Genomic DNA, 26,085 nt, shown 5'->3' on the forward strand with positions numbered 1-26,085 from the left:
TATTTTAGTATAATTTTAGTACAATTTTAGTATATTAGTATATTTTAGTATAATTTTAGTATATTAGTATATTTTAGTATAATTTAGTATATTTTAGTATAATTTAGTATTTTAATATAATTTTATAACTTTCAGGGACAAGCAAATGTCCCAAAGCTAGTGAGGATGAGAGCTGGCTAGTTACTGCACCGGTGGATGGTGGCCCCGTTGATGGTTCCGTGATTCCTATAGTTTTCTAGGACATGTTGCCTCACGGATGTTGGGAGGAGAGATTCAGTCGTTTCTGACATGCTACAACAGATCATCAGCATGCCGAGATTTGTGTCAGTGGTTTTCTGGTGCGTCACCCGAGGTAAGAATAATATAGTGTGTCAACATTTATTGTAATTTGTATTTTTAACTATAAACATAAAAAACATTCAGTAATTGTATAAATTGTATATGTGTCATTTTACAGCTGAGGGAGATGATCGAGAAGACTGGTTTGTCTCACCTTCCACATGCCATGTTTAAGAACCTCGACACTCTGCTGTTGACTGCGTTCGTGGAGCGGTGACAGCCCGATACGAACTCCTTCCACATGCCGTTCGGGGAGATGACTATCCAGCTGCATGATGTGTGGCAGATTCTTCGGATCCCGATCGATGGTCCGATGGTGTCCGAGTCTCCCCCTACTGACGGGCTTCATACCATCTGCATGATGATGTTTGGGGTGAGTCAGACTGAGCTTCTGTTGCCGGGCCGACATTTATGGGGTGGTGGAGGTGTATTTGTTCAGGCTGTACACGGGCTTGTCACCGAGGATAGGGATGACGCTACTCGGGCCACAACGTGGATGTGGCTTATGCTTGGATCCACTCTGTTTGTTGACAAGAGTGGAGATAGGATTAGGCCGGCCCATCTTGCTGAGGTTTACAGCGGTGTTAGCGGGGCAGCTGGACTATCATGGGGTCTGCTACACTTGCCATGTTGTACCGGCAGCTAGGGATAGCGAGTAGAGGAGACTGTTCAGGTATATGCGGATGTTTGATCCTACCGCAGGCATGGATATACGAGTATTTTTCGGTGTTCCGGCCGCATAGAGGAGCTCACTTGATCCCAGCTGACCATGCCCGTGCACTGAGATGGGAGGTCGGGATACCAGGCAAGACGACCATCCGACTAGATACCATACGCGGGCAGCTGGACCGTATGACGACGGCAGAGGTATTTTATAAAATTTTAGAATTAATTTAAGTATTATTTATAGTATATTATTATTTTTTATTGAGTATTATTTTTTTTCAGGTGACGTGGTTGCCTTATGGTCCTGTCCCCGGTGATGATCGGCTTCGAGTGTCCTACGCCGGTTGGATACGGTGTAGAGACATCGTCGAGCCGTATATGCCCGATCGAGCGCTGTGACAGGTCGGATATACTCAGCCTATCCCAGCTGAGCGTATTAGACCTGATAAAGTAGTACGACCATGAAGATCTATAGCGTATAAGCTCACGCATTCCTTAGTCACAGTTGAGGATACCTGGCGGAGATTTCTATCGGCTCGGGGCATTGATCGGAGGAGATGCCGATCAGTTGGATACGATCCCACTGCTTGTGATCCTGCTTATATGGACTGGTATAGGCGATATTCGCATTCTCATCTCCTTCATGCACTGCAGGCTGGACCGGTACAGCATGCTCGCGCCAACAACGAATTTGTAAGTTTATTATTATTATTTAATATTATTATTTAGTATTAGTTTATATGTGTTTAATTTTTAATATTTATTTATTAAATTTTTTTTTGCAGTGGGTTAGCTGGTTGTGGCGTGTCACCCAACTATCGGCTACCCACCGATCTGACGAGGATGCTCCACGCATTAAGAGGGAGATGAATGAGTTTATGGATGCGTGGCGTCGGACGAGCTGAATTTTTGTTGTAAAAATTCATACATTTTAACACTTTTGATATTATATTTACTCTTTTACGTTTATGTTTATTAATGTTTATTTTAATTTTTATGTTTTTAAATTTTATTTGTTAAAGGGTAATACGAGTAAAAATGCCATAATGTTTATTAATTAACTTATATTATTTTTACTGATTTTAGGACTAAATTGTATGGTATTTTTAGGTTTTAAGTACAATTTTGTAGTTACAGGTTTAACGGCCTATTTACGGGTTTAAAAAGCTATTTTTTTTGCCAATCCGACACGCGGGCGTGTGGCTATCACGCCTCACCGCGTGGTCGGACGTGTGCCAACTGCCCGACCTTGCGGTGAGGCGTGGGGCTATCACGCCCGACCACACGGTGAGGCGTGATATATATACGCCCGACCACGCGGTGAGGAGTGATATCCACACGCCCGCGTGTCGGATTGACAAAAAAAATTAGAAATTCCCCTCCCCAAAACCCATGAAAGGGTATTTTCATCCTTTCACGGGACTAGGGGTGGGAATTTGGGGCTGAGTTTAACAACACCCTAGAAAAATCAACCAAAAACATATATTTAGTTTAGTTAATTAACAATTTTGGTTGAATTAGCAACCAAACCAAAGATGTTTGACTCTAAAATCGGTCCACTCTTTACAACTACGATAATTACAAGAGAGATTTTTTATCTCTCTCATTCACAAACACAATCCACATAGAGAGGGAACTTTTTTAGTTTTTTCCTATATATATATATATATATATTTTTTTTTTTTAAGCTATAACAATTTTTCTGTGATTTTCAAAATTTCTTTGTTTTTCTGGCCTTGTCCCTGTAATCTGTTTCCGTCCCCCTCCCTCAAATTTAATTGGGACAGGCTCAGAAAAGCATATTAGGGTTTATCAATTGCTGATCATATCCCAAGAAGCTCAGCTTTTTAGGTTTATCTCTCGTTTCTTCTTACATTCTCGTACTTTTTCTTAGATCTCCCAATTTATCATCTTACTCCTGTAAGTTTCTTTCATCTTCTCTTACCCTTAAGTTGAACATTTTGTTTTGTCAAATTTCTTATTTCATGATTGCAACTTCGAGTTATGGAGGGGTACATGCATATGCTCATTTATATGTAGGTCCTTTTATTTAACCCTTTTTGGATTTTTCTATGTACGTTTTGACGGGGTTTTATCGATCACTTTTAAAAGATGGCTTCTTCTTGACGTGTTGTTCAGTTGAAGTTTTGATTTGTCGTTGAACCAAATTAGGATTAGGATTAGGGTTAGGGGTTAGGGTTAGGACTCTTTTAGTAGATATGATCAAACAGATACTGGGTAAGCTACCTCGGAAACCCTCAAAATCATCGACTCATGACTCGAACAATGACGGTGGAGTCAATGCCTTTTCGTCTCTGAACTCCTCTCATGGACCCAATTCGACAAACACCTCAAAGACGTCAACGATTTCTTCAAAATCTTCAAATCAGAGTTCTGGTGCTTCACGTATGAACAATGGGACCCTTGCTCCGCAGAATAAATCTAATCAAGGTAAAAAAACATCTGCCAGTGCGGGTCAAGTAAGCCCAGTTCTGGCTCCTGGGGTATACGAGGCATTACCTAGCTTCAGGGATGTTCCTAATTCGGAGAAGCTGAATCTTTTTATTAGGAAGTTAAACATGTGCTGTGTTGTGTTTGATTTTAGTGACCCCTCTAAGAATCTCAAGGAGAAGGACATTAAGAGGCAGACTTTGCTTGAGCTTGTCGATTATATTACTTCTGTCACAACCAAGTTCAATGAAGTGACGATGCAAGAGATAACAAAGATGGTTGCAGCTAATTTGTTTAGAACGCTTCCATCTGTGAATCATGATAACAAGGCTCTGGAAATGTTTGACCCTGAAGAAGATGAACCAGCTTTGGAGCCGGCCTGGCCTCATCTTCAAATTGTGTATGAGTTTCTGCTTAGATTTGTGGCGTCAACAGAGACTGATGCCAAACTGGCAAAGAGATACATTGATCATTCATTTGTTTTGAGATTATTGGACTTGTTTGATTCTGAAGACCAAAGGGAGAGAGAGTATTTGAAGACAATATTGCATCGGATATATGGGAAGTTTATGGTACATCGGCCTTTCATTAGGAAGGCTATAAACAATATCTTCTATCGCTTTATATTTGAGACAGAGAGGCATAATGGGATTGCAGAACTGCTCGAGATTTTAGGCAGCATAATTAATGGGTTTGCTTTGCCATTGAAGGAGGAGCACAAGCTTTTTCTTGTCCGTGCCTTGATTCCTCTTCACAAGCCCAAATGTGTGTCAATGTACCATCAGCAACTTTCATACTGTATCACTCAGTTTGTGGAAAAAGATTTCAAGCTTGCTGATACTGTAATTCGAGGGCTTTTAAAGTATTGGCCAGTGACAAATAGTTCCAAGGAGGTAATGTTCCTCGGTGAATTGGAGGAAGTTTTAGAAACCACTCAAGCAGCAGAGTTTCAGCGTTGTATGGTGCCTTTATTCCGTCAAATTGGTCGTTGTCTCAACAGCTCACATTTTCAGGTACTGAAATTACAATCTTAATCCGTTGCTGGAATTTACTTCTGTACTTTTTAATGGTTACATTTGTTGTTCTAGGACATTAGTCAATCCTGATTATTCTTTCATATTTATTGATGTCTATGCAACTAGATCTTCTTTAGACATTGTAATGTGATTATCCTTATAGTCCGACTCTGAAATATATCAAACAGAAAAATAGACATACACTTCTAAAACCTGGTGGAGGAACACATCCTGAACTGATTTTAAATTAGTTACACGAATATCTTAACTATCATAACTGTAGGGACCCAAAGGTAATTTGATGCAACTCATCTCTTCAAAGCATCCATTTGCCTTCTATTCTAGGTATAGATCTTCTAAAGCATCCTTCATATAGACTCTGTGGGAATTGATTGAGGGGTTTCTTAGATTCTTATTGTGTGCAGAATTACCAACATTTTTGACTTATTTGTACCATTGGAGCACTGGAAAAGTGCACTTATTTGTTAAAATAGATGACATCTGATAGGGATCGAGCTAACAGGGCTAATGTTTTGGATTCTAATCAAGGGAAGCCCAAAGGTTGGAGAGTGTACACAAGGAGGGGCAAGGGTAATACATGGCAGATTGGTAATTAGTAGTAAGAGTTAGTTATTTGGGGAATGATGAGAGTGTGTAAGGGGATCCTTGTGGGTATTGAGAATATTGTTATTGCTGTTTGGTTGCCTAACTACAGAGGATCTACCTAGGGGTGTTCATGGGTCAATCCAACAGTTATTGGATCAAAAAACCAATCCAATCCAATAAAGGAAAGAATCCATGGATTGGTTGTAAATAATCAATCCAATCCATAGATACTCTATAGAGTTGGATTGAATTGGTTATTAACCACCAATTCAAGGATCAATTTCATCCAAACTTATTTTTTTAGCAAGATTAAATAATCCAATCAATTTTATTTAAATATATGCCATATCCAATTTTTTCAATAATATCATTTAGAGAAACAAGAGAAGAAAACATGAAAACAGAAAAAAGAGAAGGAATAGAGAACGTGAAAACTGAAAAAAATGTGACAAACGGAAAAAAAACGTGGAGAACGAAAAAAACATGAAAAAATGAATTAGGCTGAAAACTGACAAGTGAAAAAAATGGGAAACATAATATAATTGTTACTCGTACATTTTTTTTTTGAACGATACATGTTTTTTTGAACGGACTACTTGTACATGTTTGATATAATTGCACTAGTATTTTATTTTCTATAAATGACCACAATAAAAAATTGAGGTTGATTTCAGTTTAATTATAACCATTAAATCTTCTTATTTTTCAAATTTAGACGACTTTAACATTTGCTGAGTATTTTCCTTTTCTTTTTCTTATACTAAATTTTAAAGGTACTTCAAATTGAACAATAATTAGTTAATTCATATGGAAAGTTTAATTTTAATTTGAATGTGAAATAAGATAATTGTTGTGTCAATTTTGACGAAAGCAACAAATTCTTGGAAAACTATGAGTTTTATGGACGTAACGATTAAATTTTTAAACCGAAATAGTTGATCAATATTGTAGATTACACAAATCTTTTTACGTTTTTTTCTTCTGTTTTTCAGTTTTCTATGTTTTTCCGTTTTTCACAAACTATTTATTGAGTCATTTCTCTAGCCATCAAACTCTCACAATTTTCTTTAAGGTTTAGTTTGGATTGGTTATTAACCGGTTAAATTAACCTATCCATATGAAATAATCTATTGGTTTGGTTATAACCAATCCAATAGAACAAATAAATTAGTAAAACCATTGGATTGGATTGAGGTTTGCTCCATTCATTTATTTTTCTTATTTTCTTTACTCTTCTTGTTATCTACTTATTCATATCAATGAATATAAGCATTTGGTGATTTGTGAGTGCTTGTGTGGTGTGATATTGGTTATTACTTGTGAGGTTTTGCATTTGTATTCTCTATCAAATTGGTCCGCCAGATTCGAAGAGATGGGGAAGCCTTACGATGGAGCACTTTAGGCAAAGATACAAAATCATTGTTCGACGCCATGGAAACCCAACTGTATGATCTGGGAAACTCTGACTCCATTCAACAAACCATGCCGATTGAACACCAGCGCAAGTTAGATTGGGATGAGAATTTTGATTTGGTCCAATAGGATATGCGTGAAGGGGTGGTGAAGCAATTTGGCAGACGTACGGTGGGAGAAAATGACTCAGGTGCAAGCTAGTGACTCTTAGTGGCGTTTTTTTCATCAGGGTTCCCCTCGGGGAGAGTCCCACCCTGTAGCACCGGAAATGCGATTTGTTGTGCGGCCCAATCATTTTCGAAATTCCAACTTCTCCCTTCAAAAGGTGAAAATACTGGTGTTTCTCGGCCACGACCCTCGCGGTTGGATTACCAAAGTTGAATTATATTTCAACGTCCATGAGATTTCACCACACCGTCGATTGCCTAATGCCCATGTGTATGGATGGTTCGACCTTTTAGTGGTTTTCTATCCTTTATAGTTTTTTTTTTTCCGGCGATTTAGCAGATTCTGTTGTGTTACCATGTACAATGCGCAAGAGGAGTTGGCTGCATGCAACATTTAGGTACGACATCAGAATATATTGATGCTTTTGAATTAATTGCATCTCAGTTTAACTCCCAGTCATTGGAGGATTACCTAGGGTTGTTCATCAATGGGTTACGGAAGGAAATCAAGGGTTGGGTCCAAATTATGCAGCTGGCCACCAGGGTTGATGCTATGATAATGGTGAGAGATGTGGAATCCTCAAATTTGGTACTGCCGACTACGAGTGCGAATAAAGATCAAATGATTCCTTATCAAGGTGGTGATGTTAGGCATGTTTTTCCTCTAGGCACATGACCATGAGCACGTGGCAACATAACCCCCACAATCTTATGGGACATGTGACAGATGTCATAGGCAAATCGAGTATGATCCAAACACCCATGGAACATCCACTAATTCCAAATACCCAGAATGTAAAATACCCTATGTTTCATCCAAACGTCATGATCAACCTTCTTATGACTGTCAAATTGGGATATGCGAGATAGAGGAGCGCCAACAATGATGCTTATGTTTCAAATGCGATATCAAATATAGCCCACTACACTGCACTACTGAGAGAAATTTACTGATCATCATCGATGCAGTAGAATTAGACGAGGAGGATCAAGAGCAGTTTGTGGATGCGTCGAAACCAGTGGTGGAAGAAGGCGAGTGTTGTCGTTTGGAATTGAATGCCCTTATCGTCCAATCGGTATTTTCATCCTCTGCAATTAAGTTTGAAGGGTAATTGTAGGGATCCTAATTGTGGTTATGGTGGATTCAGAGGCTTCGCATAATTTCATCTCCTCTGCATTGGTGCAAGCCTTGGGGTTGCGATGTGTGGTACTGTTAGAAGATGGGCATCGTTTGTTCATTACTCAACGATGTCAGTCACTCCCCTTAACTATCAATACAATGAGTTGTACTGTTGAAGCTATGGTTTTGGAGTTGGACATGATTTTAGGGATGGCTTGGCTATGTACTTTCAGGGTTGTAGTCCATGATTGGGACTTGCAAATATCAGTTGTATTACAAGGCTTGAAGAACCACGAGCATCCTTTTGACTCGTTGCACACTTGGTTGTAAGGGACAAAGTGGGGCATTTTCAAAGTGGGACATTTTCAAAGTGGGACAAAGTGGGGCATTTTCGCTCTAGCTCCAGTGATCAAACATGGCGTTTGTGCATTGACTACCAAGAATTGAATAAGGTCACCGTTTCAGATAATTACCCCATTCCAGTTGTTGAGTAGCTTTTGGATGAGTTGAGTGGTTCTCATTACTTTACTAAAATTGACTTAAAATCTATACACCATCAAATTCGTATGCGGCTTGGTGCCGAAGAGAAAACAACATTCCAGATTCATGACAACCACTATGAATTTCTAGTCATGCCTTTCGGGCTAAGCAACGCCCCATCTACCTTTCAGAGTGTGATCACTGAATTGTTTCGGCCATGGCTACGAAAGTTTGTGCTTGTGTCTTTTTATGATATTTTGGTTTTTAGCCCGTCTTTAGAGTCCTATATTACTCAAGTTTTTCAGGTGCTAAAGGCTCTGGCATCCCATGAGTTTAAAGCCAACAAGTGTTCTTTTGGGTAGTCAGAGGTTGAGAATTTGGGGCATGTTGTTTCTGCCCAATGTGTTGCTACCAATCCTCAAAAAATTAGTGTCGTCCAATAGTGGTCTGTCCCCCAAAACGTGAAAGGTGTTCGGGGGCTTCTTGGGGTTAACAGGCTATCTGCGATTATGGCAAGCTTGCATGTCCACTTACAGAGTCGACGAAAAAGAACAATTTCCAGTGGACTCCACATTCAACTGGTTTTTACCAATCTAAAGGATAAGTTGAGTACTGCTCCTGTGTTGGCTTTACCAAATTTCTCCCAACCAATTTCTATTGAATGTGATGCATCAGGTGCCGTCATCGGGGTTGTTTTGCGATAATAGAGACAATGAGTGGCTTATTTCAGCAAACCCTTTCGGATCTAACTTTAGCTAAGTCCACATATGAGAAGGAATTAATGGCTTTGGTTTTATCAATTCAACATTGGGGGTCGTACTTACTTGGGCATCATTTTGCAGAGTATACAGACCATAAAATCCTTCACCACTTGCTTAACCAACGCATTACTATGGCCTTAGTCTCCATGCTAATGTGGCCTGATGCTCACTTACAGTCAATTATTTTTGCTCTTAACCTGTCTACCATGTCAAAAATGGTATTTTATACCACAAAGGCTGATTAATGATCCCAGTTACATCCAAGTGGATTCCAACCCTCCTTAGTGAATTTCACGGTACTCCAACGGGTGGGCACTCCATGTACTACCGCACTTACGGGAGAATTGCAACTAGTATTTACTAGGGAAAAGTACAAAAATAAACCTTGTGGTTTGGGACATTTTCAAACATAAACTACGTGGTTGAAAAAAAATTTGCAAACTGATACCTTGAGATTCATTCCGTTAGCAAACATAGTTTGAATGAGTAACACCGTTAGAAAACGATGACGTGGCAGTCAAAGTCAACATATCAAAAGGGCATTTTTTTCATTTTATTTTATTTATATTTTATTATTTAAAATTTTCATAATTTTGCACGTTAGAGGTGCGCCTCGGGCATGCCGGACTCAAGGCACAGAGGTTAGGGCCTCAGTAGGTTTGAGGCGGCGATGTTAGCAAGGCGCGTGCCTTGCCTTGTGCCTTGAGTCAAGTTGCGCCTAGGCTCTGTAGGCGCTGTTTTAAGGGGGGTTTCAACTTTTAATTATAGCCATAGGAAATCTTTAGGATTTAAAGGCTCAGATTAAATTAGAAAAAGAAAGAAATAAAAGGAAATAAAAGAGCAGTAGCGCGACCCCGTAGGAAAAAACGCAAAAGTAGCAGCGTCTTCTTCTCCCTTGAAGCTCGTGACACTATTGACCCCATTTTTTTTTACAAGATATAGACGATGCCAATGAATGGTTGATGGGTAGATTGGACGAAGAGGGGTCGGATGAAGATAAGCTAGTGTTCCCAAATGAAAATTTAACATGGGCTGATGATGTTAGTAGGACTAAAGGAGTATATGATAAAATGTTCTGAATGCCTGTAGTTCAAGTGCTAGGCCTAGGTCAAAGAATAAGGATAAAGCACCATTATTTTATATCTTTTTTTTTTTTTTGTGCGCCTGAGCCTTGCGCCGAGGCTCCAGGACCCCTTTGTGCCTTAGTTCGCCTTTCAAAACTATGGTTAAATGCTCTTTGAAGGGTAGAGGACTTAGCTCGCTGATTGGAATTTGGGTAGATTTTAATTGCTATAATCTAGGGAAACTGGGATCTTATTCATTCGCTTCGAACATTATGATGTTAGTTTGTCCTCAAACAAAGAAAAACTTTATGTTTCTATTGAGTGGTCCATAACTGGAGCTGGGATAACTATAGACGTATGAAAAGGCAGGAGATGTAGCTGTGTAGCTGATTAAGCTGTTCCATAAGAACTTACAACACATGAACGATGTTGCACGAATAGAGAAAGAATATGCTTGTTTCCATGTTAAAAATAATTTAGAAGAATCAAGCTCCAACTCATACAATTAATTGTGGGAGAGGGTCACTGAAAAAAAAAAAGGTTAAGTTGTTCCAAGGTGATAGAAAATCAGTTTGGCTTTGGAAAAGTGCAAATAGTCAAGAAAGCACTTGATTTGGTTTTCATTGACCTTGAGAAAGCTTATGATCCGTGGGTGTTGGAGAAGTGGATTCTTGTCAGATATGTCAATGCAAGTAAAGCCATGTGTAATGGAGTAAGCACAGTTGTAAGTGGGAAATCGAGGAAACTCCTTATAGTCTTTGGATTGCATCAAGAATTTGCTTTGAGTTCTTATCTTTTTACGTTAGTAATAGTAGATAAGCTGAGAGGTCACGGGTTCGAGTTTTAGGAGCGGCCTCTTGCCAAAATTGGCAGGGGAAGGCTTGCCCCCAGTACACCTTGTGGTGGGACACCTCCCCGGACCCTCGCTTAAGCGGGGACACGTAGTGCACCGGGCCGCCCTTTTAATAGTAGATAAGCTGACCAAACATATACAAGAAGTGGTAACTTGGTGAATGCTTTTCACAAATGATATAATTTTTGTACATGAGACGAAGGCATGAGCAAACAGAAAGTTGGAATTATGGCGAAGTATCCTAGAAGCAAAGTGGTTCAAGTTGAGTAGAATAAAGACTGAACGCATTGCAAGTTTGGAAATAATAAGGTTAATTTACATGCTCAAGTATCTTTTTGGACTTCATGTAACTAGTTCTGTTCCACTATTTGGGATCTATTCTTCATTGTATGGGAGATATAACGACGTTAGTCAATAAAATTAAAGCAGGATGGTTGAAATGAAGAGGTAACAAGAGTGTTTGTGATAGAAATATGCATATAAAACTGAAAGTTTTTTTTTTTTTTTTTTTTTAATGGAATAGCTATATGATTCACTGACATGCTTCATGGAAGTAAGAACACACAATATTGACAAAATGAGCGCAATAGAGATCAGGATATTGAGATGGATGACTGGACATAGATGGATGGGTAAGATAAGGAATACGTGTGTTTGAGAAAAGTTAGATGTGGCAGCTATTTTAAAGGCAGGATGTTTGAGGTGATTTGGCCTATGGATACTTCGTGTATAAATGTGAAAGAACAAGATATTAAGTGTATTAGAAGACCTAGATTAATTTGGATAAAGGGCGTTGGAAATTTCTTCTGATAAAAATTAATGGAAAAGAAGAATTCATATAGCTGACCTCGACTAGTTGGGGATAAGGCTTTGGTGGTTGTAGTTGATCAATGATTAAAGAAGTCTCCCTCACAAGAATAATATTAATAACTTGATATAAGGAAGATGTTGGTGTTCCTAAATACGTTGGCTTTTTTCTAAATTTACAAGCAACCACAGATTGATTGTGAAGAAAATGAATTAGAAACAATAGGTATGCACAATTCTGAGGGAGATAACAATATGAAGACCTGGGAAAATCAATTTCAGCTTTTGTTCTTCTGTGGTAAAAGTGCAACTGTATTTCTTGGGGCAGTTTATAGACATAATACACTGAAGTGTAACCTCCTCTTAAAGTATTTTCTAGCGTGCTTAAGGCTTAGTTGTTGTTGATATTGGTCAATGACTCTAAAAGTCTCTCACAAGAATAATATTAATAAGTTCATGTCGGAAAGGTACGAGTGGTCCAAGTACATTGACTTTTGTTAAATGGACAAGCAACCACAAGATTGATTGAGGGGAAACAGGAAGTCAGAAGTACCACAAACTTCTTATTTAAAGGGCATTCACGAAGTCAAAATAATAGTAAACTTAGAATCTCTTCCTGACCAGGCCAGACCGAATCAATCGGGCCACCACTTGGGATGGGAATGGCTCAGCCCATATGCATCATTTGATGAAAGCAGTCCAGTCGCTTCTTGCTTGTCAACCACGCTTTCCCTCTCTAAAAAAAATGCTCCTTACCAAATGCCCTTCCTTGGGTTGGGCAACGGAGAACTATGACTTTCAGACCCTGCTCGGGTCTGCCCAGGCGTGGAAAGAGTTCGCTCCTGGACTCCACTCCCTCGAGAGCAGGATGCCGGCCGAGATGGAGCTGGGAGCCAACCTAGACTTTCCTGGGGCTTGCCTCAACACCTAAAAAAAAAGGCGGGTGCCGAAAAGGAAAGAGCCCAGCCTCTTCAAGAAAGCTTTGCTTGGTAGGCGCTGCCTACTCACTCAGACAATGCTCTGAACACGAAAGTGTGCGGTGAAGACGTGGAAAAATTAGCTCCACCTTTTGTTGTTCTTCGCCAAAAGTCTGACTATATTTCGTATGAAATTCTAAAGGCACCAAAAAGTTATCCTCCGCTTAAAGTCTTTTCTAGTCTGCTCGTGTTCCTTGATGATTCTCCTGGAATTTTTAGCCATCTGCATCAAATTGACAGCATTTAAAAAACTGACGCCCATGAATCTCTAGCTGTTTGTGACATATGCATCTCTGCCTCATAACTCTTATTTTTGTTTCAATCATTAGTCAAAAAATTGGCAAGGGAAGGCTTGCCCCCAGTACACCATTGTGGTGGGACCCTTCCCCGGACCCTCGCTTAAGCGGGGACGCGTAGTGCACCGGGCCGTCCTTTTATTAGTCAACTGTAAAATCCTTCCATATAATAATATTGTGGACAGTGTTAATTTCTGGAAGCCGCATCTATCTTCCCATGGAGCTGTTTTCACCTTGTAGGAGCTTTGCCTTCTTCTTTCCCTTGCTCGAGGTGAGTTTGCAATGTGATAGCTATAGATGTGCCAATAAGTTATAAGTACAATACCTTCGACCTCCTGACTGTCTTGGACACATTCTGGCTTGTATCAGCACTTCTATTAGACATAACGTGTTTTATGCTCTAAATCTTAGATGGAACTTCAAGTTGTTGATGATCAATCAGCAGCGTGTAAGAAATATGAATTCACTTGGTGATGAGATGTTTTCTGATAGTATCATGAGGAAAGTGCGCACAAAAATATAAAAATAAGCCTTAGATTAAAATTAAGCTCAATTTGACAGGTAATTTTTTTTTCATTGTAGATTTAGTGAACAAGTTGTGTCCTTACGGGAACATGAATTCAGAAGCTTTTGGTTGACATAAAAATGATTACATCTTTTATCAGAAGGATTTTGAATTTATATGGATCTTGGCAGGTAGCTGAACGTGCACTGTTTTTGTGGAACAATGATCACATAAGGAATTTGATTACACAAAACCGCAAGGTGATATTGCCCATAATCTTCCCATCTTTAGAGAGAAACACAAGGGCTCATTGGAACCAAGCTGTTCAGAGTCTGACTCTGAACGTGAGGAAGATATTCTCTGATGCTGATCAAGAACTTTTCGATGAATGCTTAGCTAAATTCCAAGAAGATGAAATCAAGGAAAGAGAATTACAGGAGAAGAGAGAATTAACATGGAAGCGGTTAGAGGATGTGGCAGCCTCAAAGGCAGTAAGCAACGAGGCTGTGCTTGTCTCAAAGTTTGCCTCTTCTGTAGCAATTACCTCAGTGACAAATCCACGGGCCACCACAGGTGTTTGAGAGCCTCGCATGTGTTTATTGCAGTTCACTATTGTTTATTATTGGCCGATACACCTAGTACCTTATTTACTGCTGGCAAGATATGAAGACTGTTTGGTCTCTCTTCCGACCCAGGTTTCACATCATCTCGTCATGGACAACTGCAGGCAGGTTTTTGAGGAAAAAATGGATATACCTAATTTTTGGGGGTCTGGGCTCATTAAATTTTATTTTCTCTTGTGCCATTGAAGTGTAAGTGTGTATTATAAGGGATTTGATTTGTAGAGGTAGTACTTCAGATTCTTGGACCTAATAATTTTTATTTCCTGTAATGATGCAAAGAAGATTATTCATTATGTATTTCAGCATTGGCAATTCCTTCATGATTTTAGCCTTTTTAGATTGCAGACTTTTGATTTCAAGCTTTCCTGTTATTAGCCTTTGTACAAGTTAAGAATTTTCATGTCAAGTACCTGCGCAAGTCTACTATGTTAATCATTTTAAATGTGTCCATATGTGCCAATCTACCTAATTTCCTGTGTTTTGATTTTAATTATCCGAAATGCTTTCGGAAGTTGGAGAATTCATTAATTGCATGTTGCAATTTGTTATTTTTGGCAGATTAAAATAGTCTTACATTAAATTAGTGTTTTGAGATGAAAATTTGAATTTGAATTTCACTACTTTACGTGTTTTCTGTCCAAAGTTTGATTTTCGTAGAAGATAGCATGTTTAAGATTGTAGTTCACAAAACTAGCTCCAATCATATCAATGACAACAATATAATCGAATTTCATGTAAATGCACTCGTGAGAAACCAACGTGGACATACCTCAACAAAATAATTGGGATTATGTCGAATGGAATGTAAAATCACAAGAGGTTGACATATATTCAGTCAATTTCATCTCATGCAAAAGTGCATGAAATTGACTAGGGTTTGGAGTCATAATTGGAGCATTATTGTTGTTTTTTGACGATGACTGTCATCGATTCATTTGGAATGGGGTTGATTCCATTTCACATGCATTGTGAAACAACATCTTGTGAAATTCAATTAGATGTCGATCTTCCTAGAAGTTCATGCGAAAGTGCATGAAATTGACTAGGGTTTGAACATACTATCTGTAAGGCTATTTAAGTAGAGAGATTTTTTTTTTTTATGGACGCGTTACAAATATGTTGGGGCCTTTTAGTCCTTTCTATTTAAGTGCAATAAATATCACTTTTAATACACGATCCATTATCTATCCTGAACGTTGTATTGTATTGGTTATTCGGCTTCTTGTCCCACAACCTTTCATCTTCTTCACATCATCCAAGATATGATTTTGGAATCCCAACGACGGCATGCCTATAAAAATACTAGGTGTTACTTATATTCTTCTACATCTTTCCATCTTTTTGTATATCCTTATCAACAAGGCAGACGACAATGTATCTACGTTCTTTAACTTACTTGAGAGGTACCAGTAGTATCGCTGTTGTCTTTTTTGCAGCGTTTGTTGTTGCTGGAACTATGTGGTATGGTTCAGCAACCACTCCAATTGAATTATTTGGTCTCACTCGTTATCAATGGGATCAAGGATACTTCCAACAAGAAATATATCGAAGAGTTAGTGTCGGGCTAGCCGAAAATCAAAATTTATCCGAAACTTGGTCTAAAATTCCCGAAAAATTAACTTTTTATGATTACATTGGCAATAATCCTGCAAAAGGTGAATAGAATAAGGTCTCAAATAAGGAGAGATCCGGGAAAAAGTAGAATATTTGATGGAAGAACAGTGGATCCTTTTAAACAGCCTATTATAATAGGGCAGCCTATATCTTGAAATTAATTCATCAAGTTGATGATAAAATACATGGACGTTCCAGTGGACATTATGCACTTGTTACACAACAATCCCTTAGAGGAAGGGCCAAGCAAGGGGGACAACGGGTCGGAGAAATGGAGGTTTGGGCTCTAGCAGTATTTTTCACATGGACCCTGATGATCATGTGAATTTGGTCATTCACCCTTAGATGTAGGCTGATTAAATCTAAGTCTTAGGATGCTTTGAATCTCCACTTTAAGATTTTAATCAGCCTACATCTAATGGTGAATGACCGCATTCACGGTGGTCATTAGGGTCCATGTGAACACTACTATCGAGCTCTAGAGGGATTTGGTATTTCTCATATTTTACAAGAAATGCTTACTTATAAATCTAATCATATCAGAGCTCGCCAAGAAGTGCTTGGTACTAAAAAAAAAAGAAATAAAAAAAAAGAAAGGAGAGGGAAAAAGAAAAAATAAAATAAAAATAAAATATATAAAAATGAAGTAGAAGAGCCCATATTCAAAATGAACGAATTCAAACTTGAAAAAAATCTTTCTGATTCTCGAAGAATGAGGAGACAAAGAGATTGATCGAGAAAGATCTCTTGTTCTTATTATAAGATCGTGATTGGATCCGCATATGTTTGGTAAAAAGAAGAATCTTCTCCTTTGAGAATAATGAAAAAAGGAAAGTGTTCAATTGGAACATGAAAACGTGACTGAATTTGTCCTAGTTACTCTTGGAAACGGAGTGGAGGAAGGGAGGAACTTCTCGAATACTCCAGATTCTTTCATTTCCATGTAAAGATCATTTCCCTCACGAGTACGTTCACCTACTCTCAGTGGCGGAGCCAGAGCTCAAAGTCCGGAGGGGCTCCATTGCATGAAGATTTTTTTTCTCAATAACAACTTAAGGCTTTGATTCATAGTAGTAAAATCAAAATTTTCAAATTTTTGATAATATAAGGGTAAATTTGATCATAGTTGGAAACATTAAGGTACAAAACAACTAAGATTCAATATAAAGTAAGGATAAGGTGCAAAAATACTCTAATGTTTACACCTAAGAACAATTTTACCCCTAACATCTAAAATGATGCAATTTTACCTTTAACGGCCAAGAGCAATTTTATCCGTAACGTCGACAAGTTTGGTCAATTGGAGAAATTATTCATCAAATTGTGGGGGATTCGAACATAGGATCAATTGGATGTAGAGATTCCTTTAATTATCACTACAACCAACTATGCAAACTTAGTTTTATGGTCATATAATCACATTCTACATTATAAGTACTAATTTTAATTATTTTGGAGGGGCTGCTCTGGACTGAACCATTGTTCGTCAAGGGTGTTCCGGAGGGTCGGAGGGTCGGGAGACCCTCCCCTACCCCCCTAGCTCCGCCCCTGCCTACTCTGCCAAAGACAGGTACACCCCCATGAGCTTTCGCAATGTTGTTGATTAATTCCATAATAAGGATTGTTTTATCCACTCCAGCCCCGCCGAATAGTCCGATTTTTCCTCCACAGCGATAAGGGGCTAAAAGATCTACTACTTTAATTCCTGTTTTAAAAATAGATAATTTTGTATCTAAGTGTATAAAGGCAGGTGAAAAGTGGCTATATTGCAAATAGAAAGGATCAACAATGGCAGTCCCTAAAATTTAGTCATTTTATTATGCATACGTTATGTAATTCCTTTTACATTGAATAATACAATTTGTTTTACTTATCATATCATGTGTGTTTCTTATTCGCAATATATATTTTTGGTTTATCAGATGGTTATTAGCAAGCTCAACTTTTTTTACTTTTTGGTAGAAGTTGTTAAGCAATTGTCTCTACTAAGAAGAATGAGAATTAACTAGTTAAGTACTTGTGCAATGGAGACGAGCACTCCCATCAGGAACATGAATGCTTTACAATCTGTTGAAATTGCTGATTATAATTGCCACAAAAAGAAGATAGGGAATTAATTCATTCAAATAAAGATGCGTTTACTTAATAAAACATTAGCCACTGCAAATAAAGTTAAAGCAAGTTATGAATTTTCAAATGTTTGTAAACTGGTAACTACATAATTTGATTGATTATTTCACTTCATTAAGAGTCATCACCGTATGCCCGGAAACTGTAACGCTCCTGGTATGGAGCATTGAAGAATAGATCAGCCTCAAGCCACTTGGGATAGCGAACTAAATCACCAGCCAAAAACTGCATGTAACGCTCGCTCCCTTCAGGCACCACCCTCACCTCTCCTTCTTCAATATAAACTAACTGGTCTACCTGCCAATCCCATGGCAACTTGCACTTTCCGGTCTTCCACACTGACCATCTTGACACTCCAAGTTCATTTAACCGCTTTCCTGACACTTTTCTTTCCACCTTCACATTGTATAATTCCTCCAGAGACTTCTCTACATGCATTGCCTTTATTCCATGACACTGCCTACTGCTGCTTCTCTTTGCACTTGAGAACCCAAAGGTTGGGCTTGCTATTGCTATTGTTATTGTAGCCATCTCTTTCCTTGTCCACCCCAACCCAACAAAACAAGTTGATTATCATGCACATTGTTTGTGGAATTTTTACAGAATCAATTGAGCATATGTAGCATATCATAAACAAATTATTAAAACTAAATGTGGACAGTAAACAATATATTCATATGTAACAACAAAGTGTTCACTTCAATCTTTACATTCGCCAGTATCTATAACTTTTGGATTATTGTAAATTCAACCTCAATATCAACAATTAGCTCAAACCTTAATTCTGACTAGTTCGTTTCTCCAACCCACTTTCAAGGATAAATCTAAATGGATGAGAATTTCAATTTGTTTAGTTTTGGGTGTAATTATCCTTTGTTTTAATTTCTTAGATTCTATTTCAGTGGACGTAGCTCAGCTGAGATAAAATCTTGAACCATTTTGCACATGCCCAGCTAAATCTGAGAATCAAATTCTCAGTCACGGTTCTTCTTTTAATGGTGTTATTTACAGACTTGATAGCTGAATTTTGTTTTCCTAAACGAATCGCAAAGCAGACCTCAGTTTGAGATTCTGAGATTCCAATCTTTCGTTTTTCTAACTGCAGCTATTTCTTCATAGTAAGTGATCCTAACTGAGAATTTGGCAATGGAAACCCAGTGACAGTGAGAGACAGATCTCTCTATCCGATATTCTCAGGTCGCTTATGTTTAAAATCCAAATTTACTATTCAACAAAAGCTGTGGAGCGCTAGATATCTTTCATTTCCCTCACTTTCTTACTTACCAAACACAAAGCAAAAGGAAAAACAATACAATAATTGGAAAATAAGAAAGCCATGAGTATGTTTTTACCTGATAAATGTGCCGAACGAAGAAGAAACAAGAGAGTGTGCTTTCTGTTCTAAAACCCTCGTTTAGCTTGAGGTTTATCTCATCTGCAGATACCTCCAAACTAAAAGTCACAAGCAGGTGACGATAATATTATCCCACCAGCTAGGCTTACTGGTTAACCGGCTCTTCCGGTAGCCAACTTTTGCATTCAAAATTATCCAAGGAAACGGAAATTCAGGGGAAGTTTTGGTCGTTAAGGTGTCCAGTTGTGTGACTCACGTTCACGTTCACGTTCACATATGGAGTACTAGCTGCTGATAAATTGGAGGAAGTAAAAGAATTTCTGGATTTTGGGTTCGGAATGTGGATGGGGATTGTTCAGCTTAATGGAATGTTTCAGTATCCAAAGTTTAATCCATTGATTCAAATAAGAAAGGGGAAAACTCTTGTCAAGGCACAGGCTGTTCCCTCTAGAACCCAGGTATTAATTATCCATTTCATCTGAAAATAGCTGCTCCATTTCTAACATTATGCATAAACTGAGAGTTTCATTCTCTCTGTTGGAAGCTTTTCTTTCTACCTCATTCCGATTCATTAGTAGATTACAAAGAATGTGTTAACTATACTTAGGTTGAAGTATGAGTTGTGACAAAGAGAAAATTCATAATGGCAGGTGGCCTTCGGAATCAAGCGAAACAAAGTCCCTTCATATGCATATAATCCATACTTTCTGATTTGGCACATTCCTTTTTCATTGTAGAGGATAATGGAGAGTATTTCAGTGGGTGGTGAAGTCGGTGGTGCTGGTGGTGCCTACTCATATGATGCCTTAAAGAGATTGGACCAGATATGGTCTGGTATCTGCTCTGCTCAATCAGGTACCATTTCACTCTTCATGTCACTATCATAATATCATTAATAGAATAGAATATCCAAGAATTTTTTATAACTTCTGTTCACAATTCACATATATTTGCAGGTTCTCAAGAACCTCAGCAAATTGTTTCCAGTGTTCCATTTGTGTCAAGCAATTCAGATTTGACAGACAAAGCAGGAGATAAATTTGATGTGGTAGTTTGTGGGGGTACTTTGGGGATCTTCATTGCCACAGCATTGAGTGCCAAAGGCCTTCGAGTATGCATTGTGGAAAGAAATATACTAAAAGGGGTATATAATACTGTGGAGTTCATTCTTGAGATAATCTAGAGCATAAAAAAATGGTTTTATAAGATCAGTTCTTCTAAATGATTAGAGAGAGCAAGAATGGAATATCTCAAAGAAAGAGCTTTTGGAACTTGTGGAAGTTGCAATTCTTTCAGAGGATGACATTGAACAAGCTACATCGGTCAAGTTTAATCCAGTGAGTTCTGAATTTTTCGCAGTCTAGCTGCTTTGAGCAAACTCTGTGTTCAGTACATCTTTTACTAAGACATCTAATCAATCACTAGAGATCATTGAGAGTTTAAAGCTTTATGGAAATTAAGGTAGACGTGAGTGCAGTGCTCTTTGGGTTTGATATCGTCAAACTTATATCTTTTGGAATTTCATTAACGCAGAATAGATGTGGATTTGAGGATAAAGGCGAGATCTGGGTTGAAGACGTTCTTAATCTTGGTGTTTCGTGAGTTATCTTTTTAAATTCACTAGTTACAGTAATGCATATCTGGTAAAAACAGCATGGCTATTGTCTGGCAAGATTAACATTTTATATATATGTCAGTTTGGTATTTCTCACTGGATTATGATGGATTTTACTGAAATGAATTCACTGTTTAGTTCTTATTTCATTCCTTTCCATTACATTCTATTGCATTACATTAAGAATTTTTTATTACATGGCATGGGCATCTGAGAGCATAAGATGTGAATTTTCTGATGCACGAATGCAAAAAACTTAGATTGTGCATTATCATGCTAAAAGGGCTACTTCGCAAAATTTGATAGCTTGAATTAATTTGAAATTTTGAACGAAAATTTATCCAACAAAATAGTGCTGCTTTACAAGAAAATTGACCATTGTTCTACAAGAAATATCAAATGTTGATCTGCATTGCTCTATCATTGCAGGCCTGCAAAGCTCATAGAGATAATGAAGAAACGATTTACTTCCTCTGGTGGGGTCATTTTAGAAGGCTATAGTGTCTCCAGCATTTGCGTATTTGAGGATGCAGCAGTGAGTACACAAACATTAACAAGTAACATAATCGTAATTAGTTGTCATTACAATATTTAATGCAATGAGTTACAGGAGAAGTACATACTAATATTGCCAACCCCAAGTGGTACCAATGTTGGTAATATTCATTGTTAATAAGCAGTAACTATTCTTATGATTCTTCTCACAGGTCTTGCAACTTACAGAAGGTAAAACCCTGTCATCCCGTCTTATCATTGATGCAATGGGAAATTTTTCACCTGTGGTGAAACAGGTTAGATTCCTTTCCTTCATATGGTTTGCAATTAAGTGCGGAGGGCATCAGAAATTTCCTTGAAAAGACTGACTACTTTTTACATATAAACGCACATTCTACTGAGTTTAAAGTATATATCAGGTCCCACATTCTCCAAAAGTACTTTTTTTCATGCTTCGCACTGATAAATGAAGTGAGGATTGCAAACCTTCAATTCAAAAATCTGCACTTCTCTGTGGATTCTTTTGGGGGTCTAGATGTTTCATGAACATGTATGGTCAAGGAAAATTGTTACAAATATTTAAGTTATATATGACCTATGGATTGGCTATGCAGATAAGAAGGGGAAGGAAGCCTGATGGCGTTTGCCTTGTTGTTGGGTCTTGTGGTCGGGGGTTTAAAGATAATTCTACAAGTGATGTTATATATAGCAGCTCATCTATGAAGAAGATTGGAGACTCACAAATACAATATTTTTGGGAGGTAAATGAACTTTCTGGTGCAATATTGACATGTATCGGTAAATTGTTCCCTTTCTAGAATCAAGCTCTTTTTGGAAATTCCCTAGGCATTTCCAGCTGGCTCTGGTCCTACAGATCGCACAACTTATATGTTTGCCTATATTAATCCTCAACCTGGATCACCAAAATTGGAAGAATTGTTGGAGGACTATTGGGACTTGATGCCAAAATATCAGGTAATACGTTCGCATTGCAATCTCATTTATCACTCTTTGGCTTGCTTGTTTCTTCTTCTAGATGGTTGAATCATTTTCATCCTAAGAAAGAACATAGTTGAAGCAAAAGTAATTACTTTTTTATTGTGTTATGCACATGAAATCTTCATAATATGTATTCCTATATATTCTGAAATACCTCTTGTTCTCTATCAAGATTGATGTACTTGTCACCACCGACAAGTACATTAATCTTACTAACATTTTGTTAATTGCCATTCATTTGTAAAATGGTGATATTTCCCATTGTTGACCTAGTGGCTACAATGTTTTTTCACTGGGTGAAAGTTATGCTATTTATAACCTGGTTGCAGTTGTATGACATCATTACGGTAAGAGGGGCTTTAAAATTATTATACTTTTAAAGGTTTTCATTAAGTTACATGGTCAATGGATGGTTGGTATGTGTCACTGTATGCATGAATCCCTCTTGAATTTGGTATGCATAAGGTTTTAGGTTACATATACTGAATCTGTGTCAAGAATGAGGAATTCAGAGATACACGTTTTTTCCTTGTTCTATCAACTTCTGCTTTAGAATAATGTATGGAGTAAGATGAAATTATTAATTTTAATACAAAAATTGAAGTGTCCTTCCTACTTCAGCTTTTCATCCCTGAATGTTGTACCTTCACTTCATCAGCTAATACTTGTTATTATAGTTTTGCGTGCCTTTCCTGTTCTCCTTTAGCATGAGTCCTAAGAAAATTCTAGGTGATCTTCTGCAATTTTTTCACTTTGTAGGGAGTTTCTCTTGATGATCTGGAGATACTCAGAGTTATATATGGAATTTTCCCTACATACTGCGACAGGTAATGATGCAAGTAACAATGGAAAACCAAGTTTTACTTGTATGTTTCTAAAAAGACCCCGAACACCTTTGGTGAGTTAAAGGTGTTGGGCCATTTGTGACTTCGTATCTAACATGCTAAATTCTTTATGGGGGAGGATGAACTTTTCAGTCCATTGCCTGCTGCATTTGATCGTGTCTTGCAGGTTTGTGTTGCGAACTTGAAAAAACTCCTAATATATAATATTATGGTTTTAAAGCAAGTAGGAAATCTTACTATTTCATTCTCTACAGTTTGGTGATGCTAGTGGCATACAGTCACCAGTTTCATTTGGAGGTTTCGGAAGCTTGACAAGGCATCTTGGAAGATTGACAACTGGTACATTTCTGTATGTATTCCATTATAATTGTTTCCTAATTCATAAAGTCTGCAATATGTTAAGTGCTAATGTACTAATTATAGATATATGCCATTTTGGATGATCAGGTCCATATTATGTCTGAAGTTACATGTTATGTTTGTGCTGTTGACTCTCTCAACTTCAACTTTGTTCTATTAAGTCCTTAAACCGAAGTGTTCGAGATATTGAGCCCTTCAACTCTTTTTTTTGGTAGAGCCATTGAACGATTAAAACTGGAAGCCTTTTGCAGCGAATTTTTCTATATATTTTTTTTAAATTCTTTTTATCAGTTTATTATATGCTTTTTATGGTGCACGAGAGTTATTTATATTAAAACAAGTTTTTTTGTCAGATCAATTACGCTGCTTTTATGGTGCATGCTTGTTATTTGAGTTAAAAATTGTTCAATATGTTTCAATTATATTGGGGCTTAATGGAACAAAGTTGAAGTTGAAAGGTCAATAGCACAAACACATAGAGTTCAGGGGCTTAAAAATGGGTTTTTGTGTAAGAAAAATAAATTTGCATGTTGATGAACTGAAAGATGCATGACAATGAGAAAACATTATATCTGAAACTTATTATGGGTATCCTTTTGTATGGGAATGAAGGAATACTTGAAGCAATCAACGGCGATTTTCTAGACGCATACAGCTTGTCCCTGTTAAATCCATACATGGTTTGTAACTTATTCTCTCTCACTATAAGTTTGAGTAATCTATCTTAAGATTGTCTGAAGGTTGCTTCTACAATGCAGCCGAACTTAAGTGCTTCGTGGCTATTTCAAAGAGCAATGTCAGCTAAACAGCAATCTAATGTTTATCCAGAATTTGTTAATGATCTACTTCATGTCAATTTCTTGAGTATGCAGGTACGCTTATGCTACTATGAATAGAGCTGACTTTTTTTGTTCTGCTTCATTTATCTATAAATGTTATTTCTTGTACCTAATGAATTATGTATCTTCTTCAGCGGCTAGGAGACCAAGTTTTAAGACCATTCCTTCAGGTTAACATCCCTTCTGTTTTTCCTTTCTGACTTGCGGTCCTCTTTTGGAAAATTTCCTACTTTTGAGTTGGTTCCATTTGGTTGATGAGAAATTAGTATATATCGACAGAAAGTAACAAAATTGATTCTTGCTCTGGTCCTTTATATGATGGCAGGATGTTGTACAGTTTGAGCCTCTTGCCAAGACCTTAGGCCTTGTTATGCTAACAAAACCTCAAATTATCCCATCGATATTCAAACAGGTAGCATTGACTCAATTTTTTATTTTTATTTTCCTTCTTCCGGTTTAAGTGCCATATGAATTCTCTCCTACAAACAAAAAGATTTCTTACCCCAACTGTTTAATGTTTCTGCTGTATCTTAGTTTTGTTAGATAATGAAACCCTAGGCTTTACTCGTGCATAGTAATAGATTAACTTGAATAACTAAATGCAGCAGTGATGGTACAAATAGGTATCATGAATTTGCAAGGAACAATATCAAGAAACACTCGAACCAAGAGGTTAAGGTGATTGATGATTAAGGGCTTCAAAGATAGTTTTAATATCTTTTACACAGCCAAGCCACACTAATGCCTTTTGGACTTAATGCATGAAATTTTAATTAATAAATATCTTGATACTGTCAAAGAATCTCTGAACAGGGCAAGTAGATTTGCTTTGGAAATCGGTTAGCCGTAATTGAGTTGCAAATGATGTGCAGGTGGGCATCCTTGTGCTGCTTGAGTGGTTTGGCCATTTTTTCATGCTAAGTTCCTATACTTTCCTCTCCAGCTTTGTTGATCCTGCCATCAGGTGACGGATATATGGTCATGCTAGCATGTATGTTTACTGGATTTATCATCATTCTGTATGAAATTCATTTGATATTCTTCACAGGCCATTGTTAAATGGGTTTCCACTAAAGAGTAGGTACGAGTGGAATCGGCGTCTTGAGGCTTGGAAATATGGATCTGGTTTGGATTTCAAGCTATGAAAGTTACATTCAAAGGAATGTGCCCAGTTTAAATACTTTACTTTTGAGTTTTGACACAACTGAAATGCATCAAATAGACAAATATCAGTTGGCTCTGGTTGAATGCAACTGTTACTTATGGATCATTTTGATTGTGTACAGAGAGAGAATCAATTGTATTGAAAAACAAGAATTACAGTAGAATCAAATAATAAATAGTATAGTTTCATGTTAAATTTACAAATTGAGTTGATAGAATATGCGTTTGGATGATGAATGAGCAAGCTTTAACTGGAAGAATGATGATTTTAGACAAGTGGGCATGGAATACAACAACAACAACAACAAAGCCTTAGTCCCGAAATGATTCGGGGTCGGCTAACATGAACCATCATATAAAACCGTGAAAATCAAGTCGTGTCAGCGACACAGATTCGCTCCCTCCACTCCGTCCTATCCACTACCATATTTTCCTCAATTCCCAATAAACTCATATCACTCTCGATCACCCTCCTCCAAGTTTGCTTAGATCTTCCCCTACCCCTCACCACTACATCCCTTTGCCA

General features: G+C 37.8%; 3 protein-coding genes across 5 annotated transcripts; 2 read left to right on the top strand and 1 right to left on the bottom strand.

Moving 5' to 3' along the window:
- The first annotated feature begins 2,619 nt into the window (after positions 1-2,619).
- On the top strand, positions 2,620-14,464 carry LOC136230892 (serine/threonine protein phosphatase 2A 59 kDa regulatory subunit B' gamma isoform-like). Its single transcript, XM_066020086.1, has 2 exons — positions 2,620-4,469; positions 13,713-14,464. Exons 1-2 carry the CDS (start codon positions 3,225-3,227, stop codon positions 14,100-14,102), a joined length of 1,635 nt encoding a protein of 544 aa, XP_065876158.1. The 5' UTR covers positions 2,620-3,224; the 3' UTR covers positions 14,103-14,464.
- A 3,398-nt stretch (positions 14,465-17,862) lies between these two features.
- LOC136229098 (uncharacterized) lies at positions 17,863-19,362 on the bottom strand. 2 transcript variants are annotated; one of them, XM_066017666.1, is made up of 2 exons: positions 19,241-19,362; positions 17,863-18,426 (listed from the first exon to the last, which is right to left on the bottom strand). In XM_066017666.1, the coding sequence occupies exon 2, from the start codon at positions 18,417-18,419 to the stop codon at positions 18,003-18,005; it is 417 nt and encodes a 138-aa protein (XP_065873738.1). In that variant the 5' UTR covers positions 18,420-18,426; positions 19,241-19,362; the 3' UTR covers positions 17,863-18,002. The 2 variants fall into 2 exon arrangements, with proteins under 2 accessions (XP_065873738.1, XP_065873739.1); XM_066017667.1 differs by having other exon boundaries at positions 17,863-18,421; positions 19,241-19,336.
- Positions 19,363-19,459: 97 nt separating this feature from the next.
- Positions 19,460-25,894, top strand: LOC136229096 (uncharacterized). 2 transcript variants are annotated; one of them, XM_066017662.1, is made up of 18 exons: positions 19,460-19,700; positions 19,980-20,097; positions 20,199-20,386; positions 20,472-20,579; positions 20,776-20,840; positions 21,287-21,392; positions 21,565-21,648; positions 21,967-22,113; positions 22,199-22,327; positions 23,111-23,178; positions 23,329-23,362; positions 23,451-23,535; positions 24,169-24,236; positions 24,315-24,428; positions 24,530-24,565; positions 24,721-24,807; positions 25,268-25,359; positions 25,444-25,894. In XM_066017662.1, exons 1-18 carry the CDS (start codon positions 19,581-19,583, stop codon positions 25,538-25,540), a joined length of 1,746 nt encoding a protein of 581 aa, XP_065873734.1. In that variant the 5' UTR covers positions 19,460-19,580; the 3' UTR covers positions 25,541-25,894. The 2 variants fall into 2 exon arrangements, with proteins under 2 accessions (XP_065873734.1, XP_065873736.1); XM_066017664.1 differs by having other exon boundaries at positions 19,481-19,700; positions 19,893-20,097.
- The last annotated feature ends 191 nt before the right edge of the window (positions 25,895-26,085 follow it).

This window comes from Euphorbia lathyris, chromosome 5 (genome assembly GCF_963576675.1).
Source record: "Euphorbia lathyris chromosome 5, ddEupLath1.1, whole genome shotgun sequence".
NCBI lineage: Eukaryota > Viridiplantae > Streptophyta > Magnoliopsida > Malpighiales > Euphorbiaceae > Euphorbia > Euphorbia lathyris.